This window comes from Calonectris borealis, chromosome 8 (assembly GCF_964195595.1).
Source record: "Calonectris borealis chromosome 8, bCalBor7.hap1.2, whole genome shotgun sequence".
Classification (NCBI taxonomy): Eukaryota; Metazoa; Chordata; class Aves; order Procellariiformes; family Procellariidae; genus Calonectris; species Calonectris borealis.
In genome coordinates this window covers 11,876,154-11,896,971 of record NC_134319.1, presented here as the reverse complement: position 1 = coordinate 11,896,971, position 20,818 = coordinate 11,876,154, and the positions used below count along the sequence as shown (strand labels likewise).

Here is a 20,818-nt window from a genome sequence, read left to right as displayed (position 1 = left end):
GCATCGAGCCCCGCCACTGGCAGCAGCCCGCTGTAAGCCAGGGTGTCACTTTCAGCTGTTCACCAGCCTTGCTGCTTCATGCTCGGCTGCCTTAGAAAAGTCATCCTCCAAGCTCTGCTGTGCTGCTTTATTATTGGCAAAGTTGCGACATTCCTGTGATCCCTGTCAGTGGTGCTTATTGATCCAGTGATGTGAATCTGCTTAGTGATTCAAGATTACTTTAATTCTCCCTCTTCCTTTTTTGTTTGTTTCCACCCTCTCCCCAGGGGAACAAAAGCTTTCAGATCCACCTTTCCCTGACTGAGGAAAACGAGCCGTAGCTGCAAAGACTGTGGTGGTTGCTGCTGCTTTTGTACTTCAGCTCTGGGTTTTGAAGAGCAGCCTTTGAGATAGTCAGGAGACTGTTCTCACCTTAGTGCATCGCGCCGGCATGAGGCTCTAGGAGGCAGCCGTGCGTGAGTGGCCACACCAGATCAGACCTTTGGTCCGAGAGTGTTTTCCCCTCTGCAGCCACGATCTGCACCTGATGGGTTACGGAGAGGTGTAAAAGAAATCTCTGGAATACTCCTCAGCGCTGCAAGGGGTGGGGAAGCCTCTTCCCCGAGCCTTGCAGCAGCTGGCTCTTATCCTGTCCAGCGGAGCTTGCCCGCCCTTTGTTCAGCACGCTGCTGTGAAATGATGTTAATGGTCATAAAATTATATGGCCCTTTCTTTAAAGGCAGCTGTTCTTCTGATCTGTTAGCAAAGATCACTGTAAGCCTCCAAGACGCTGGTAAGCAGTCAGGTCTCTGGCAGCCTATTTGTGCCTCTGTGGGAGCTAATAGACGGCGTCAGATGGATGCATCTGCTATTTCAGGTGTACACTGTAACGACACAGTTGGGTGTCAGTTTTCCAGGTAAATCACTGTTTTGCTTGTAATGGATCTGGCTCCAGAGAAATGAAACCCTCGTCCTGCAGGCAGCTTTTCATGGCCTCTGAATGTCATTTTTCCTGCAACAGGCTGGGAAAGTCACCAAAAGAACTATTCTGTTCCTGTTTGCGCTAGGAAAAAATGGGGAACAATTTCACTGTCCAAAAATATGGCTGGGGAAAGACTGCTGTTCAGGATGGCCTCATCTCTGCCTTCCTCTTGTTTTCAAGAATATCTAATGGCTTTCTCTTTCTTTCCAAATGCCTTTTAAAATAAAACAGTATCCGTGCCACCTTGTCCTCTTAGTACTAGTTTGGGATACTTCAGCAGCTGATGAAATAAACCCAGTTTAGAGCCATTCTCGGGAAGTATGTGTGAGGCCTGGCCGTGTGTCTGCATAAACTACTTTTATTGCCTTCATTGTTTTTACTCTCCAAGAAGCCAACGAGTGACATTTCGTTAAGAAAATAGAGTGAACGTGCTGGAAAGGGAGGTTGTGTAGAAGGGGGTTACTGCAAGGAGTGTAATTAGCAAAGGCTACAGTTCTGGAGATTTATGGGAGGCTTTTTTTTCTTCTTTCCTGAGCACGTGTAAATTACCTGCAAGCAGAATGAATGCCTCTTCCCAGCCAAAACAGGCCGCAGTAGAGCTGCACGTCCCTGAGATGGATTTGGATTTCGACCCACTTACAGAATTTACACAAAATTCTGGATTTCTAGGATATTTCCGGTATAGATTTGACACCCCTCCCCCCATTCCTTGGGGGGGCAAACAGGAGAAACACTAGTTAAACAGAGGAGTTTGATCTTCTGCGTGAGCAGCATCTAGTAGTTGCATTCATAATGGTGGTGCAAATAATAACACTAACATCTTATTTTGTTCCTCAGTCTTTTTTGGAGTGATAATTAAATGTGTACAAAACAGCTGGCCCCTAAAACTGACTTATCTGCCCAGATAGGAGTTGAGGAGCAGAGATGGGGCACAGCAGGTCTCTGCTTTCCTACCTGTGCTGATGAAATTTGGCTGTGGTCGTTTGGGTCTGCACTGGTCTAGTTGTCTTACCTTTGTACTCCTGAGACTGCCACGCTCCGTGTGAGCTGACGCCTGCGCAGGAAACAGCAGTGCTGCCAACACCTGAAGCAGCATATGTTGTCACTTTGACCATCTGCCGCTGAACGTGATGGAGAAACGGAGGGACTTGAATGTAAGGCCCTTTTATCTGTTCTGTGAATCTGCTTATATATCATGTTAATGACCGTCGATCTTAGCTTGAGCCGCTGTTCACGTGAGAGATGTCGAGGTGACCGGTCATCGGGGGATTGCACAAAGGAAGTGGGATTTGAGAAGCAATGCAGAGGTCAGAGAGGATGCTTAGGCATAAGGGTCGGCTTAGGAGGAACCAAAGTGCTATGAAAACTTAGGGAAAGGGGAAGAAAAGGGTTTCTGATGAAATTTATCTCCAGCCATTATTAATAGGCACATGGAAGAATGTGGGAAGTGTTTTCCAGTCTCCTTCAAGCTCAGCTGATTCCTGTAGCCTGCCAGTGCCTGCAGCCTGCCGGCGGCGAAGAGGCATGTGAATTTTTTCTGCTTTTCAGAGCTCTGCATCGGTATTTCAGGAACACTGTTGTTTGTGTAGAGTACCTAAATTTTTCAGAAACTACCTTGAATTGGTGCTCAGGCGGACTGCTCCGAGGCCAGCTCAAGCAAAGCTGTGTACACAGTGCTGGAGGGTGGCGGGCACTCTGGGTAAGTGATCTTGATAGGTACATTCTGATTGATGGGGGAGTTTGTCTCCCAAACTGTCACAGGGTTTATAGAGGTGCCACTCAATACCAGTGCTGGAATTGCTTGTCAGAGCACCTGGCTACAAGAGCAATGGGGATTGGAGACAGAGCTGTAACTTTGTTTTTTCTCTGCTTAATGGCCCCGGCGTCTGACCTGCCTGCTCACTCGTGTTTGTCTGGACCTTAAGGAGGCAGCTGGGATTAAGACTGTCAGAGGATTGTGCTGCTTTAGCATCGGGAGGCTAATTGTATCGGGGCTGGCAGCATATGACAAGCAGTTGCCTCCTACCAAATGCACAGCAAGAGCAAAAAATTCTTCAACAAGGAAAGGGAAAGGTATAGGAGAGTCTGCATTTTGGTTTGTTCATCCGAAAGCAGTGTTTTCAAATTCACATGTGGTATTATGTTCTTCAGGCCTTAGGTGACTTTCTTTGTAAGATTCGCAGCTGCTCCTGTGAGTAACAGCCTCAGGATCGTGTCTCTTGTGAATTCCTAAGTCAAACTCACGACTTAACATTCACTTGTAGGATTTCACTTTGCTAACACATTGGGATAAAGTGCTGGTCCTGAGCATTGACCTCTGGGTAGTGGTGTTGGCTTTAGAGGTCCGCTCTAGGCAGCATTGCTGACGGTCGTGAATTACTGCGTGACCTTCAGAAGCCGAGCCTTGCTGGAGGAATCCTTCTCCGTTCCCAGTGTGTGCTATTGAATTGCAAATCACCCGAGTGTAGTGGTAGGGGGTCTTCTGGAAGTTCCCATTCTCCTCTAGCAGGTCCAAAACAATGCTGTTGCAAAGGCCATTTTATTCTGCTCGACGCCCTCTGCGCTCCATTTCACGTTTTCCTTGCTCCGGGATGGCAGCGTACGCCGCCGGCAGGAGCTGGAAGTTATGAGCCCTCTTTACACTTGGGCTGAGTTAGCGAGAAGCAGGTGTGATCCTATCAGGCCTTCCTTGCATTTAGTGGTCCTCTTAATCCATTTATAACAGCACTTGTCCAGAAATCTGGTTTGAATGAGCCTGAGATGAATGAATAATGTCAAGCAGTTCAGACGTTAAATATTTGAACAGCTGCGTGGGTGTTTTCACTGGCTTTGTGCATGGAAGCGACTCCAGGAAGTTAGACAAGGAGGGTCAGGTCGAAATTGTGGCACCAAACCCCAGCCCGCCGGAACTGGCCTCAAAATCCATCCCTGCTGCAGATGAAAGGGCGTTAGGATGCCGGTGGCAGGCCATTCGCTCCGCAGGTGATGCTGGACCGAGCTTTGCATCCTGTTCTTTGGTGTTCTCTTGCATGCGGTGGCAGTACTGGGATTTATGGACCTTTTGATCACATGGGAAACATATTTTGTGGATTTTGTTTTTCCTTTTTGTTTTTTTAAAGCAGCCTCTGAAGTCCTGAAACTGATAGCACAACTTGTATTCACTCTTTTCTGGGTACAGAGAGGTTACTTTGTTTAGCATACAGTTTCTGAACCAGTGTGTTTTACCATGTTGCAATGGATTGCGCTTGGTCATGTTCAAAAAAAAAAAAAAAAACCAAAGTCCATATTTGGTGAAAATCTGAGAGTTGGATCACCTTACTGCAGCTTCCTTTAGGCCCTGGCCTGGGAGTCCTTGTTTGATCAGAAAAGAAAATTTGCCCTTCTCCTGCCCCTCATCTTAACCTATGAACTTCTCTGCTATGCCCTCCTCTCTGACTGAAATGCTGTATCAGAACATCCCGGTGTGTATCTGTCATCATAACACGCAGTGTCCAAACCTTTCCTCTGTACCCTCCCGGTGCAGGGCGGGTAGTACTCTGTTGGGAATGCAGTGGTTCCTGTTATAGAGCTAGATTCAGCAAAAGGTCTGTGGAGTATTTTCCTTACAGACTTAAAAGGGATTTTCTTGAATACAAAGGTTTTGAGAGCAAGAACGCCAAGATTCTGAGGTCAAGGTGCCTTAATATTTGTAAATTGTATCACAGTAAGCAGATCTTCTTTTCTTAAGCTCTAACCATAAACCACTACTTGGCTTGAGTCACTTGGAAACAAAATTGATGGAAAGGTGCGTGTTTGGTGTGTGCTTGGCATCCTTGCAGAGAGAGGGACACAGGGAGGAGTCCCACTTACATTCACTCTTTTGGACACCTTTCCCCCCCCGCCCAAGGCACTTGCTCCAAGTATTCATTGTCTGGCTAACATTCAGATCACCTCTGGGACTGGCCAAGTCACAGCTCCAGCTTTGCATGATTTGTGTTTCCCACAGCTACAAGAAAAATGGAGACCTGTGTGTCCAAAGTTTATGGCCTTTGAGAAGTGATGGGCTAAAGTAATGCCAGATGAGGGGATGGTGTTACTGCAGGTTAAATGCCATACCTGTAAATTACCACCCCATCGCCCACTGTGAGTTCTAAGGCAGCTTTGAAAGACTATCCAGCTTCTTTGACAGGTCTCTCGTACTCCTCTAAATCTTCTCCCAAACATGGTGATGAACTGAAGGATTCAAGATTTACTAGATGAGCCATTGCAGCAAAAGAAGGCAGCTCGTGACGTGTGTTGGCGGGCAGCGTGCAGCCAGTATGTGAAACACTTTGTAAGAAGTGCTGGAAGAGGGCTGCCCCAGTGACAACACAGAGCTGACCTACGAGCACGGCTCCTGCATACCTGGCGCAGACGGTGGATGCTATATTGTCGATGCTGGTTTTGTTACCTCTGCTGAAAATTAAGGCTGGCAATTACTTTGAAGTAAAAGGTAGTTTATGCTTCTACAGAAAGGTTAGTCTTAAAATCATTGTCATGCTACAGTTATCACTCGTTAAGGACCTTCTTTGTATTCAGGGAAGAGAAATATCAAATCCATATAAACAAATTTTATTGGGGGCTTAATGAATCAGTGAGAGCATCCGTTCCTAGAGAGCGACAGTAAAGAACTGTGTCTGCATGGTGTCCTTGGAAATGAGACCTTTGCCTTGCCCTGCTCTCTGCACAGATGCAGACTGTTAGGAATACAGCTCACTCTTTTGGGCTGGGAAGGTGCAAGTTTGCTGCTGACAGCACGAGCTTGTGTAAGTGTGCTGGTGAGAGCCCAGTGGGGTGAACAGACTCAGAGATCGGGAGCACTAAAAGGGCAACCCTAACGCTTGGGAGTGTCCTCATTCTTCAGACATGCACCTTCTATCCAGTGCTTCTACATTCATTTTAGCCTGTCTTTTGCACTTAGAACCACGTTCACAGTGCAGAAATGTGCCTCTTTTGCGGCATTTGTGCAAAGCCAAGGCTACGTCTGCCTTACTCTTTCAGTGTTTGCAGGTGGGATGTGCTCCCTGGTCTAGCCACAGACTTAGGTCGCCAGCCACCTGGCTGTGCGAGGTCCTTCAGGCTCCAGCAGGTATCCTCTGTCTGTGAGCCAGGTGTCCGGGTCTGCTGTCTGGACAGTGGAATGCTAAGTGGAGGAGCGTACTGGAGGCAGCCAGAGTGAGCAAATTTCTGTCTGCATAGCTTATGTCCCCAAACAGCTTAGATCTGCTGCAGAATTGAACGCAAATGAGGACCTTGCACTACCCTAGAATTCAGGAGATCTTTGCTTAATTTCCAGTCTCATGGGAGAGAACATATCCAGTGTTAGTTCTCATAAAGAGCAAATATATATCTTCCTTAGTTTTACCTGCTATTAATAAACCTTAGGTGGCAAATACCAGGTGAAGGTTCATCTTTGTAGGTGTTTGCACGCAGATTCAATTAAAAGAAGCCTGGTAACGATTAGAAATAAGAGTCAACAAAATGCTTGAGAACCAAAATAAATGTGTATATTGTTAGAAAGTGGCAATTGTTACACAGTTCAGTCTCAGGTGGAACTGTGTACACTTGCTTCCTGCTGGAGTCGGGACTGAGCTCGTGCCCGATTCACCCTTGTTGGAAGTGCAGGACTTTTGTTGACTTGGACTTGCTCACATAAGAGGTACTTAAGGGGCTGTTAATGACTGTGGAGTCTGATATTTTTTTTTTTCCTTCTCCTAGAAACAGGTTTGCTATTCTTAAATGTTTTATATTGTAAAAATCTAAGTCATGACTGAATGCATTTAAAAAAGAAAAAGATATTTCTAATTGTATTTTAGCCTCTGCCTGCTGTCTGCATCTGAATTAAGGACTAATTCAGAATGTCCCTGTGGCGTTCTCTTACCTGCTAGTAGTGTAGTTTTTGTGTTGACCACTTTTATGAAAAATCAGTCTTCCCTATTTCCTATGAAAAATCAATCTTCTCTATTTTGCTTCAATTTTTTTCTGCCTTTGAGAGAGACCCTTCCAGTGCCTTCAACTTTAAAATAACTTGTGTAGCAAGCAAAAGGTCAAGAACGTTTCATTTTCAGTGTTAAGGGGCATTTTAGAGCATAAAATCCAGGAAGTTAGAGCATTTCTGTGAGTGTTTTCTGTGCAGTCTTCTGAAAATTGTTCTTGTGCAGTCTTTGGAGATATGGTACCTTTTGTGAAGCCGTAAGAGTAAAGGACAGCCTGCAGACTGGTGCTGTCGCACTGTCCTTGGGAGATCTCCTACGCTTCATCTCCAATTCAAGTGCTCATCATGTGTTTTATTTTCTTTCAGGTTCTGGGTTTATCATGTGCAGCGGCAAGGAGAATCCAGACAGCGACGCTGACCTGGATGTGGATGGAGATGACACACTTGAATACGGCAAACCACAGTATCGTTTTTGAGAGGCTCTTACTGAGAGGGAACCTGGAGTTGCATCTTTAGCTAACTTTCAGACAGCACTGCCCTGGGGAGTGGTGGATAATCTGTGTCCAGCCCTACTGGAAATGGCACTGCCTTCCCCAGTTCCCATGTTACTTGAACTAGGAGGGATTCCCAGTTGCTGCCTTTGAGATCCTTCTGTTGATGCAGCACTACATCAGACCCAGTTGGTGAAGTCTGTAGGAGACATTGCAGGAGATCAAAGTTAGTGTTTCTCTATTCTGTTTCATAAGCAATCTCTTGTCTCTACCCAGGTTTCCTGCATGTGGGTAGCTTTTCCTGCTTCATGGGTAGGAATTGAGTTTATTTTCCACAAGACACCCCTTTGTTTTCAGGGTTTTGTGCAGTAAACATTTCAAGCAGTATTCACCTGCCACTCTAAGAAACTGATTTTTTTTTCCTTTCAGTAGACAGTTCATGGGCAGAACTATCATTAAGGGCAGTTTTTGGGAACGTCTCCATGTGGGAGCCAGACTCTTCGGACACAGCTCTGGAAGAGCTGTGGGCAGACTTCTGCCCTGCAGCAGCTGTACAGCCATCAAAGAGCAATTATTGCAAGGGTATTAGGTAGACATTGACTTAGCTATGATGACGGGGAATGTATAGCTATAGAATTAGATTTTACTGAAATCTGTACCAGCCTTTAAGACTGAAGCCCCAACCCTTAGCTGGTAAAAGATCTCTGTACCTTAAACAGAAATAGCGGAATTGTGCAAGTTAGGCTTGCAGAGGTTGAGGAATTGGTTTTCATCTTTTAAGGGGCTGTGGCGTCATGTTGCTGTCAAAAGACTTTTCTGTCTCTTTCCACCTAAAACAAAACTTTAATCCAGGATTTAAAACCAAGCCCCTCCATGGATACCAGCCCCTCTTATTTTGAGGTGTTCCCAGTTGGAATGAATTTGTTCTGTATCCCAACCATTTCAAAAGCCTTTCCCCTGTCTGCAGCAAGGCTGTATGTTCCTTAGCCCCTTGTGCTCAGGTACACAGAGGCAGACGTTATCCCTTGCACTGGGGAAGAGCCAGGTGAAGCCAAAGAGAGGGAGGCGCTCCGAGGTGCTGTTTTAAAGTAAGTACTGTGCCTTTCTAATTTGCTTTCATTATTTTGGGGGAATCTCAATTTGTGGAAAATACCCGTTCACTTGAGCGCAAGGGTGGCAACGAGAGAGACTTACAAAGAACCATAGTGTGTCGGGTGGGTCTCTACCTATGCAGCCTCGTAAAGCCTCCCTGTACACTCTCCCTCCCTTAACCACCCCGCTGCCCCGCAAGTGCCATCTTCTCCCTGAATGGTGCTGGACAGAAGGTGAATTCTAGCGATGGGGGAGACTATGCTGTACTAAAGCCTTATGCATCATCCTGCTTCACGATCAAATGTGGCCTCTTAGTAATAGTATAATGTGATGCCATCCGAATCTTGTTCAGCCCATTAGGAGTCCGGCACTTGGGGTATGATTTCCTTGCCATTATGTGTTGTGGGGTACACAAACTAATCCTTCTGCTTTTGGCTCTGGGGTTGGGGCAGGTCGGGGCAGGATCTGTGCTCTGCCCACATACATATGTGGAGAATGTAGGCAGCCAGCATTCAGGGCACTTGGGGAAGCATTTCAGGCAAATAAAATGAGTCTTAACAGGGAGGTAGGATTGCTTTCTAAGCCCTCTGCCCTGCATAAAACATGGCTTAAATTACCCCTCTATCTCTTTCACTGAGTGATCCTGTGAGGTCAAGGTTGAAATGATTGATAGAACAGTGCAATGAAGTTTTCTTACTGCTTAGCCTGTCACAAACACTGGTTCAAAATTAGGTTCCACTCCATAGAAAAGTGGCATTTGCCACACCAGATCCAAACCATTGGTCCGTTCAATTCTTTGCTAACCCTGCTAGTCCATAGGCAGGGCCTCAAAGATGCTGAAGCTCCTTCACACCCAGGAAAGTGGTATTGTAGCAGGAAGATACCAGAGTATCCCTTATCAGTGGCTGTGGACACTTTGTGCTTGGTGGGAGGACTGAAGACCTGAGGCCAGGAGACCCAGTTCCTTCATGTGGCTTGCAGCTAACACATTGTTTTGCTGTTTGGGCAAGGTCCTTGCACGTCTCCTGGACTTGTTTGCCCATCTCTAAAACAGGAGAGACGATGTTGCTTGTAAAAGCAGTTTGACATTCTGGCAAGTTTCTGTAGAAATGCAGTAGGGTAGCTGATGCCCTGAAGCATGATCTACGTTACCTTTTGAGTGCAACTGACTTAGCTCATAGAGCTAAAATGTCACAGGAGTGCAGTCACAGGTGTGCAGCCTGCTCAGAAGATTCCTTTCTCTTAGTCTCTGTTACTGGCTTGCAAGAGAATGGGCAGGGTTAGGAGTTGTCTGTTCTTCAGTGCTGTTGTTCTTCACATGGGAAGATGGGAAAGATGGGGCTTGTGAAGGTGTAAAGTTATTCTTAAAGGGAGAAGCTATTGCAACACAGAGGATTTCTGTTCGTGAGTAAGGTTTTCATCTTTGAAATTGTGTATTCAAAAATGAGCCTTAGGTCACAGGTGCTGTTTGAATCCCAAGCCTTCAGTCAGCATCACAACCCCCGTGTGATTCAGCAGAGGTCACAGCTAGAAGTGCAGGTTGGGAGAACACTAGTGGAAGTGCGGACTAGCACAAAAAGCACCTCCTGCAGCAGGCCAACCGCTCACATTTTGAAGCCTAGACTGATGGATAGAAATATTGAGAGAGAAGTGGTGGCTGGAAGGGGTGGCTTTTCCTGAGCAGCAAAATTTTTCATATTCAACCTTTAGCATTCTGCCCTTTTCTTTTTTAGTGGTGGCACACCCAGTACTCGAATAACACCGGAGTTTTCTAAATGGGCCAGCGACGGTGAGTGTTGAACTTGTAACTTATTAATTTGTATGCTACAGGAGGGCAGATAGATGTTCCATATGTTCTGATTGCCAGTAATTAGGAAAATGGTAGTTACAAGTGCTCGTGCACAGTACCAGCAGATATGTATGCATGTACAATCACACTATCTTTTTGAAACTTTAAGCACAATTAACTGTAGTCAGTGGCAGCCAGGGGAGTTCCCGAAAAAGCAACTTTAACTGGTATGGTGATAAGAGATAGGGGTCGGATTGACTTGCTGTCATGTCACTAAAAGACAAACTGCTGTATCACAGAGGGAGCCGTCAGAGCTTGACTATGAGATGGTGGTGTTCAGCTGCTGGGGGTTTAAACTACACAGGCATCTGTCGCTTGGGTTTTTTTCAGCTGCTTTCTTATCATCTTCCCTTCTTTAAAGGGGTATGCTAGAGTCTTGTATCTTGATCTGTGGGGTAGGTCTTGTCCTTGCTGACCTCTGTATGGCAAGAAAAGCATGCAGCTCTGAAGCCTGCACCTTTGGAGTGGGAACTCTAGGATCTGTCCTACCTGTAGTTGAGACTCCAGAGCAAACGAATGAATGTGAAATTGTACCTTTGCATGCGTTATTTGAAAGCTCATAGCATTGGGGGGGTGGGTGTTAAACCCATTCGACTGCTGGGGTTTATTTAATGCCAGCAGCACTGGAAGTGTAAGCAGCAACCTAGTGGAAATATGAGAATAATAAAACCTGGCGCATTCCAGCTGTAGATGCCAAATCCATTTCCAGAGCTGGGCAGTGCTGCTTCAGCTCCCTTAGGAAGGGAACTGAAGCTCAGCGACCTGAAGAGACTTGTCCCAATGATTTTGTTCCCTGTTCTGTTACTGTAATGCTTTGGGCATTTGATTCCCAGCCTTGAAAGTACCTACAAGACATAACTGCTTGCCAGTGGGAGGGGGAGTGGGTAGAAGGAGTTTTGCCAAGGGCATGATGATTAAATGGAGAACATAGGATATCTATCGCAGGCATTTTCTTCTGTGGGATAGGCAATGGCATTTATTTTCTGTGATGTAGGAGCACTCGCTTGTAGGTGTGTTCAGCTTCAGTAACTACAGCCACAGAGGTGATGAGGAAGCAGCCCTGATAGCACTTGCTATGAGCTGTTTTCTTCATACCTTTTACCTGAAGCCACGGTGCTGAACCTACAGTCCAGAGGCTGGCCCTAGGACAGTTCATCCGGCTCATCTCCGACTGGTATCTCATATCCCCTCCAGTGCTGGGAGGAGCCATGGGACTGCCGGTGGAGGAGAACTATGAGCAGACTGTTCTGTCGTACTGGTTACCTGGCATATATTTTTCTCCCTGTCTGTGTCTGAGGAGTCTCAGAAAAAGGCAGAAGCTGAGAGCCGGGTCTGGGCTGGGTGGATTTGCTCCAGATCCACCTTTCTAGAAGTATACTTTGGCATGGCAGCTGCATCAAACCTTTCTGAATTAAATCCTGGCTTAAACAACTGGAACATCTGCAAGGGTCAGTCAGTATCTTCAGCCCCGAATTGTAGAAGCATGCTGTACAGAGGGAGGGCCTCCCTGCCAGACAGGGACACGTAGCATCGGTCTCTTCTCTCTCTTTCCGAGAATCGGCATGAAAATGACTCATCGGGCTCCTCTGCTTCTGAAACTGTAACTCACTCAGACTATTTCATTGCAGTGATCGAATGTTCTCTTACTAATTTGTCTGTTCTTCCCTCAACAGAAATGCCCTCAACGAGTAATGGTGAAAGCAGTAAACAGGAGACCATGCAGAAGACCTGTAAGAACAGTGACATTGAAAAGTGAGTGTAGAGTGGATAGCTTTCATTTTTCTGGTTTTAAGGAACCATAGTGTCCCATCTGGTGTTCTTAGAAGCAGTGCTAGTCTGAGGGTAGGCATATTTGAAGCTTTTACCACTGCGAAGGGAAGTTGTGCTCCAGCATGAAGCCTGGGCTTGGAGCTATGGGTGTCCTGACTTGCCGCTGCTGCGTCCACAGAGGGCCTGTGGGAAGTTCTCCGCCAGATATCTGCGTGGGCGGGTACCCAGTGACAAGGAATTGAGTGCAGCTTCCAAAGGGCTTCTCCACTGCAAATTGACTTCTTTTAAAATGTAAATAGATATATCCATGCTTTCCATCATATTCTAGTTATGGTGGGTTTTCAGATATGTTCTGCGGTGTATAGCAGCCTAGACTAGAGCTGGGACTTTGGACGGGAGGTGAAGATTCAAACCCGCTTTAACCTGACAAAAGCAATTAGCTTGTCAAGCTGTACTTTGATGGTTTTTTTTTGATTCTCCCTGCAAGTTTTCTTCTATCAATGTATCATGGGATCCTGCTTTTACTAGAGAAGTTACCTTATGGTTGCATCTTGGTTTTTGAGGGCAGTCCTTCACATGGTTTCTCTTTGGTTTTCTCCATGGCACCTCTATGTTCCACCCTCCATCTCTCCAGCAAAAGGGAATCCCAGCAGCCCTGTAACTTGGCAGAAGCCTCACTGAGAGAATTTCTTTTCCTTTAAGATCCAGATTTTACCTTTGTGTGATTGCTAACTCAGTTCCTGAGTTCTTTACCTGCAGCTCTTCCAGTTGATTCAGAAGTTTGTCCCAGTGTTTGAATATACAATAGTGCAGGGGCTCCTGAACATCTCCTTTCCTGTCTCTGCTTGCTGGATATCCTGCAGCCTGGTCCGGGATAGAAACAAATTATGTTATCTGCACTGTGCATTTGAGTAACAACCTCAGCATCCTTCCACACTCTGCTAGGGTGACTTACTGCTCAGGCAGATTTGACGATCCAAGCCTAAAACTACAGGCTCTTCACTGCTGCCATGAACTGCATTATTTGGGATGGGGCAGTGTTTTAAGTTGATTATTGCCTGACATAAAATGTTGCCCCAAGATCAAGTGAGAAACAAAACAGCTTGAATGAGATGGAAGCAATGAGGTAGTTGTGGGTTTTAAACAGACAACATTTGCATTTTGGGGATGAGGTCCATTGGTAATTTGGGATGGGGAGAAAATCTGGTGGTAACGTTAAGCTGTTTTTACAGAAAGTTTTTGGGTTTTAATGTCGTTTGTTCTCCTCCTGCCCCCTGGTCCTGACTTGAGAGGTTGTGTCCCTGGCACATTTCGGCATCTCTGACCGTGCAGGCAGCCTGGCAAAGTGTATGTTCACAGTCAGGGGTTAACTGGGGAAACTCCCTGCTGCAGAGGAAACTTTAACACTGCTTTGCTGTCTCGGCACTTTCCTTTTTACAAGGCTTTTTATTAGCATGTTCCAAACGTGGGCTGTCTGCTGTTCAGTGCTTCTCAGTGAGCAGACTTTGGCCAAGGATCACTGAGTCTGGGAGCTCACAGGTCAGTGCAGAAGCAGCTTTGTCCTTAGAGCGAGCCAACGTTGCATGCTGTCTTGGTGGCAAGGACTCATCCCTTCTGGCCTAATCTGTCAGCCTCTGTCTCAGCCGCTGCTTGGCTTCCCTTTGGGCCTCCTGCCTGTCAGCCCAGCAGCCCTCCACCCTCCTAGATCCACTCCTATTGAAAATCTTTAAACTGCAGGAGCTGAAAGGATTTGACATTTTCCAGAACACTTGAGCTCAAGTGATAAAATTGACATAGCTTTAATAATCTGATCAAAGAGGCTTTAGCTAGCAGCTTTCGAAGGATCCCAGAATCCTCTCTAAACAACACTTGTGCTAACGCCGTGAATTGGGGGGAGCGTGTATGTGCGTGTGCACGTGTATGCACGCATGCCTTGCTCCACAATAACCTTGCCCCACTAAAGGTTCAGTTCTGCAAAAGGTGTGAAAAGTCAGCAAAACCCAATAGAAATTACAGGAAAAGCCTTAAGTGTGTTGCTGAGTCTTTCCAATAATGTTGCTTTTGAAAGTAGCAGGGAGAGCTTTTTATTTAAGGCGCTTTATTTCACCGAGGTTCAGAAAACAAGATGGTGTTTCAGGTGGAGAATTCTAGCTGCTTTTTTTTTTTTCCCCCTCTCCTTCTTTCCTTTGAGATTCGTGCGTGATAAATAGTTTCTGTCCTGCCATTTAAGGAGTCTGAATGCTCTGTGTGCTTGCCTGTGTAGAGGGGTTCTGTTAAATTAATTGATAACAGGGATCAGAGCTAGAAGCCTACAGAAAAGGAGGGGGAAGGGTTTCACACTGTCTGGCTGCTTCCCACTCCACTGCTGAGCCATGATATATGGCGACCCAGCCCAACAGGCTAAATTGATTCATCTCTAGTTCCTGTTTCTTAATCTGGAGCTAAATTGGTTTCATTTTTCTTGTTTTGGGTGGCGCTTACAGGAAGTTTTTGGCAGCATCACTTTACTCCATTGTTTGTAACTTTAATTTTTGCCTTTAAATCTGAGCGTTATTGATTGGCATGTTAAACCCTGTGTAGCATCTGATTAGCATTTTTAGAAGTGTCCAGAAGCACATGGCTTACCACCTATGTCAGCCGTGCTCTCCGTTTAGAGCAGCGGCTAATAGAGTTAGCAGCGATCCGCGTATTGATCCTTCTCATAAGAATGACGTTCCTTCCCCCTCCCCTCTTCCAAAAATAAGTCTAGGCAAGGAGAGCAGTGTGGGTTTGTTTGTTTGTTTTTTAATCCATTAATACAGTACAGCAAGCGATCCTCCTTTTGGCACGCAGCTGAAGCTCTTTGCTTGAGCAAGTTAATTTAATCTAAATTCAGGTTTTCTTGGAAGAGTCTCTTGCATGTAGAACGACTCGATGGGGTTTAGGGCAAGTCTGTGTTTGTTGCCCCACTCTTTGTGCCGTGCCAGGTCATCAATAGCTTGGGCAGGTTGCCCTCATCTGTGTTGTGTTGAACTTCAGATGGCAGCCACAAGTAATGAGAGACATGGTGCTGGTCCCAGCTCTCCTTTGCAGCTATGCCAGGCCGTCGATAGCTCAGGCAGGTTTATCACTGTTGACCTCATTTGTGTTGTGTTGAACTTCAGATGGCAGCTACAGGTAATGAGAGAGGTGGTACTGGTCCCACCTCTCCTTCCCAGCCATGCCAGGTTATTGATAGCTCGGGCAGATTTCTTACCATTGACCTCATCTGCGTTGCGTTGAACTTCAGATGGCAGCCACAGGTAATGAGAGACGTGGTGCTGGTCCCTCTCCTTCCCAGCGCTGCGAGGTGTCTCAGCCCTGCTGAGTGTTTCAGATCTCACCAACGTGAGGTCTGGGAGACACCCTGGGGTGCTGAAGGCTCACATGGGAAGAGGTAAAGGAGCGGCGCACCGGCTGAGCTCTGCCCGTCTGCTGAAGACCCCAGCCACCGGTGACTGACTTCAGCAGACGGGCAGAACTCGGCCAGTGCGACGCTCCTTTACCTCTGCTCAAGATGCAGCTTTGCTCAGAGAGAGCAGCCGGTCCCGAATTGCCTAGGCATCCTCCCCGACTCCTCCGCCAACGTCGTACTCTCAACCGAAGCGCTGTCGCACACAGAGAACTGCAAAAAGCACCTTCCCTGCAAAAAGCCTTCCTCCCTTCTCCCTCCTGAGATGCTGCCTGCGAGGATCTGGTGCCATTTTGAAACCGAGGTTCCCCGGGGTTAAAAGCCAGCATCTTAATTCAGAGTGCCAATGTTCAATTTTGCTTTCTGCCACCAGACTAGATTGCAGGCCAGCGAGAGAGTCTGGGTTAGTGGCCCACTGGGTCACCTCCCATTTGTTTTCCTCAATTTTGTGTTGTCATAAATTCATTCCAGCCCGTTGTGGTTGATCAGTTTATCTCCGCCGGGGCAGGGAGCGCTGCGAGCATGATATATGGCACAGAGCATTGTAGCCAGCCTCTCCATGAATCACTCCAGCTGTTTGGTGTCAGCCCCAAAGCAAACAGGACCCGGCCGCTAAGCGTTGACTACGATGAGCTCAGTATGGGAAGAGACATGACGTATGAATGTTTATTTAATAATTCTCTAATATTTCCAGCGGAGTGTGGCTGTGCCTTCTGGGGGGGTGGAAGGGGGGGGAGGTTGAAGAGGGAAACTCTAATCTGTTGAGGTGGGTCATAAATCAGGCAGACAACATCATTAATCAGGGATGGGACAGAAGTGGAAGGAGGTGGGACTGGAGCTGCCATCCTCTGTGGAAAGGGGGCTGTGCTCTTTTTTTTCTTAAAACAAATCTTGTTTCTGATTCCGCTTGGCCCCAGCCGCACTGCCCGCATAATAGCAAACCCGGACACAAGGCTGTTTAGGTGAGTATGCTACCTCCGCTATAAACCTTGCGATACGAGCCTGCCAAGCATTAAATCCCTTTATAATTATCTTCTTTATATAACACTTCATGCTCATCATGCTTCATTGGATGAGACGCTCGTTGGGTTAAAAAGAGGGGTTTAGAGACAAAAAGCTATTGTATTTGGTTTATTTTTCCTGTCTCCTCTTTCCTCCCTTTCCCCCCCACCTCACCTCTTTCCAATCCAGCTGTTCCGAAAGCATCAGCTCCAGAGGGGCTCTGATGCTGCAGCACAGGAAGGAGCATCAGTTAAAATTAAACAAAGTTTAGGTTGGGGTCATGGTGCAAAGAGTCAAGCGTGTGAGAGCAGCTGGGGAGGTAGCAGTGTCTGTTGGGGGGACCCTGCTCCCAGGCAGACGGGTCGGGACGGGAGCAGAGTGAGTGTGAAGCCAGAGGATTAGCAGAGGCCTGAAAGCGAAGGAGCCATGCTTAAGCTGGTGTGTCAGAGGGAAACAGCTGTTGTGAATTCACACCAGAGGATAAGCGCTCCCCAGCCCTTCTCCATAGTGTCACATCATTAATAGGCTTTGGTGGGAGTGTCATATAGCAAAGATAGAATTAAAAAATTAGCTTGAGTCATAAATGAACTAACCCTTTGCGTTCTGCTAAGAGAGAGCATGGTGCTACTGGTGGGTCCAGTCCTAGATCAGCCCGTGTAAACTTGAGACAGGACCCAGGAAGCTGAACTGAAGCCTGGGATTGTCAAAGCCAGGCTGAGAAAGCACGGCTGGGCTGGGCTGCTTGTGTCCAAATTTTTATCTTTATTAGGTTTTAGTCCTTCCTTTCAGTAATTCAGGAGTATGTAATATGTGCTTGTAATGTATACTGGTGGTCAGTGTTGGAAGGGTGCATATGTAGATGCTCCATTTCTTTATGAAGTAAGACTTTGGCATTACTTCATCCTTTAGGTTGTGGCAGCGGAGAGCAGAGTGCTGGGCTGTGTTTCTTTATTCTGCTTCCTCTTTTAACTGTTCAGTAGAAGTTGCATGTGCCAATGATGGTCTCAAACGTTATTACACTGCGCCAACTGAAATTGTATCAGTGTCATGGTTCCTCATAGGCTGGCGGTTAACGAAGCTCAGCGAGGCAGGCTGACTGTACAAGCTCAGACCTGGGGGAGAAGGTGGTATCTCTGTTTAGTGCAACTATGTCCAGAGGTTTGGTCTAATTCTCGTGCCTGGGGCAGTTTTTCTATAGATACGTGTTTGACATCTTCATATAGGGAGGGACTCTTCCATCTGTTGAACCGGTGATGTTTTAGAGCAGAAGTATCTGCAAACCCAAGGTGGCTGCCAGCTTTGGGGGCAGTAGCATTCCTGTCCCATAACTGGTGAGAACCCCGGCAAGGAATTTTATTCCTATGTTGAGGGTGTGATTTAGGCATCTTGCCCTTCGTGTCTCTTCACTTGCCCCTTCTTTTCTTTTTTTCTTTTCTTTTTTTTCTTAGTTTCAGAAATGCTGTTAACTTTAATTTGTGGAGTTGCTTCCTGGGAGTGAAAAATCGATGGGGGGCTATCGCAGTGTGAAATTCGACTGTCACTATTGAGCTATAGAGTTAGCAAGATGTCTTAGAAGGTAAAAAATAAATCGTGGCCCAGCAAGTGCTCAGCTGTGCTATTTCAAAGGGGATATGAGGCTGATGGTCCGTTAGAGGGTACTTCAGTTAGATGGATGATGATTCTCTGTGAAACATTGGAGTTATTCCATAGGTAAGAGAAACTTTAGCTTACAAAACACAAACAGCTGCCTTCTAGCAGACAAATTCTGCCCTTAGATATGTGAGCAGCTTGTCAGAGAGAGGACTCATCCCTAAAATTAGCCTGTTGTGTTTAACAATGTCTCTGATGGAGCATTGTAGATCCTGCTGTGTTCCTTCTGAAAATATTTTGAGGATATGACTGTTTATTCACATCCCTTACTTACACTGCAAGAATTAAGAGGCAGGGACTGATTTTTTTTTTTTTTTTTTAGGAAATGTTTGTATGGTGCCCAGATGCTCTCAAGAGAAAAGTAACAATTATTTTTTACGTAGGCTGCATCCCCTGTTTGGATGGAAATGTTCCTTTGAAGAGCAGAAAAGGGATCATGTTGTGCCCCATCGGCTGCCAGTTTGCTGTCGCTCTCATGCATCTGTTGAAGGGCAGCCCTGGCTGCGCCGGCTGCCTGCGTGCTGGCTTAATAGGGCTACTGCTTTCTTTGGCACTTACTGACTATTGTGGCAGGACTCAGTAAGTGTTTGTGCTGTGCCAGCTGCTGTATGACAACAGGATGATTGTAATTACAGCTCTTGGTAGTTTATGTATTTCTTAGACTATAGTTAGTAAGTATAAATATGAAGTAGTACCAAAAAAACACCAGTTTGTATTACTTCTCACTAAACCATGTCTGGGACAACTGTAAAATCTGTAATTATTTCTCTTATACTTGCATGCATAGTTGCAGTACCTCTGAGAGGAGCTTACTACTGCAAGAAAGAGTTTTAAGTCGCATTTAGTTGGAGCTTGGTAAAGATTTCCCAAAGAATTTAATGACAGAAGAATTCATTGTGCTTTCGTATCTCCTCTGCCTCTGTGACACAGAACCCAGCACTGCCTTTACAGAAGCAGTGTAATAGCAAGTAATGTAATTAACGTAGTTTAATATCCATGTTGATTTTTTGCCCTCACTTCAGTGTCGATGCTTGTCCTAACCTTACTTGCTCCCCACCACTGCAGGCATTCTATTTCTCCATTGCCTTCTCCTTTGTTCCTTTCTGACGGTTTCTGTCCCCAAAAAGCTGCTGTTTCCCACTCAGTTGCATAAGCGTTCCTGCTTTTCCCTCAGATAGCCGGCTCGTGACCTGTCCTTCCTCCGCATTGCTTGTTTCCTTTTCCAGCTCTGGGACCACAGTTGGTTATGTGATACTAATGTGCCGTGGCCTCCTTTAATAGCCTCATGTTTCTTTTTGAAGGCATGATTACCTTAAATGATGCTAATTCTGATCCTTTCTTTCCCTGTAAAGGAAACAGCAACAGTGTAAAAGTTCTAGGGCGGCAGCAGCAGTTGTAGGAAGCTGTCTGGAGGATGTGTTATCGCGCTGTCCTTGTGTACCTCCAATCAGCAGTCATGAATGGAAGTTCTGGAAAGCGTATCACCTCCACGGTAAAGCCCTTAAAAGGCTGCAGATGAATTCAAGTGCTGCTGTAGTAACATAGATATTTCCTGTTTATTTCGGCCGTTTGGATGCAGGCCATGGGAGTAGAAGGCATTTCATTGTGCACAGAGGCTGGCCGCAAGACTCAACTGCATGTCCAACCTTCTGAACACCTTTCAGCCCTAGGAATTTGCTATTCCTCTTTCACTTCAGGGATATTTTATAATTTTGTGCCCTGATCATCCAACCAAAGCTACCAATAATCCCAGACCACCTCCAGGCCACAGTAAGATGACGGGTTACAGCTGCCATAAGTCTTCCAGTAAAAAAATATACCTGCCTAGCTATATGTGGAGCTTGGTCATAATCCAAACATGTTTACTTGTGGATCGAGGCAGGTTTCAGTAGGCTGGAACCTTTAAACCGTGTGCCTCAGCAGGGAGAGGAGCTGCATTTTCCATTTCCACTGCCTGCCTCTTGTGGCCCTGGCCCGTATTAAGACAGAGACAATGATGCACCTTCACTGATCTGTTAGGAATACAGTTAGGGTCACCAGGGTGAAGGATACATTTGAAAAGTGAACCGAGACATTAACACATTAGATGTGCAATTATTTCTAGTTAGGAATTTCGTTTAGAGAATAATTTTCTAACTCAGCCCATGCTGCCTCAACAAAACCTTGCTGCAGCAAAATACTTTTCCGTAGCATGGCTTTTTACTTTATCGCCAAAGCTGCTCCAGTAAAGCAATGGGATTGCATTTATTTTCTCTTTGGAACAGGGGACATAGTCTCTAAATCGAAATCAGAATGACCCATGCATTCTTCCTCCCAGCTTTCATGTCGAACCATAATTGCTCAAATGGCACATTTAAAATTTTGGCGCAAGCTCAGACATTCACTAGCCGCCTTTTTAAATCAGTCCCAGTGGCCAGCGGATACTGCGTAGCCCTACAAATGCATCTAAACATGCTGACTCCGAGGCTCCTTCCATTCTGAATGATCAGCGGTGCCATCTGTCTCTGTTTTGATTGGGGCTGGGCACATGTGTCCCAGCGAAACGCGGGCCAAAAAAAAGAGAGAGAGAAAGAGCCAGCGCCTGAATTTACTTCCCGCTTCTGTAAAGACATTGTTGGGC

General features: G+C 46.2%; 1 protein-coding gene across 8 annotated transcripts in view; it reads left to right on the top strand.

Moving 5' to 3' along the window:
* The window catches only part of LOC142084857 (E3 ubiquitin-protein ligase RNF220), a 60,338-nt gene that overhangs the window by 18,564 nt on the left and 20,956 nt on the right, over window positions 1-20,818 (top strand). For 5 of the 8 annotated variants that reach the window (XM_075155955.1, XM_075155953.1, XM_075155960.1 and 2 more), the window contains 4 exons: window positions 7,281-7,377; window positions 8,407-8,493; window positions 10,231-10,286; window positions 12,020-12,098. In XM_075155955.1, coding sequence (XP_075012056.1) covers window positions 7,281-7,377; window positions 8,407-8,493; window positions 10,231-10,286; window positions 12,020-12,098 — 319 coding nt within the window. Of the gene's footprint in view, window positions 1-2,509; window positions 2,661-7,280; window positions 7,378-8,406; window positions 8,494-10,230; window positions 10,287-12,019; window positions 12,099-19,550; window positions 19,691-20,818 lie in introns of all 8 variants that reach the window. The other 3 variants (XM_075155958.1, XM_075155957.1, XR_012674460.1) reach the window with 2 other exon arrangements.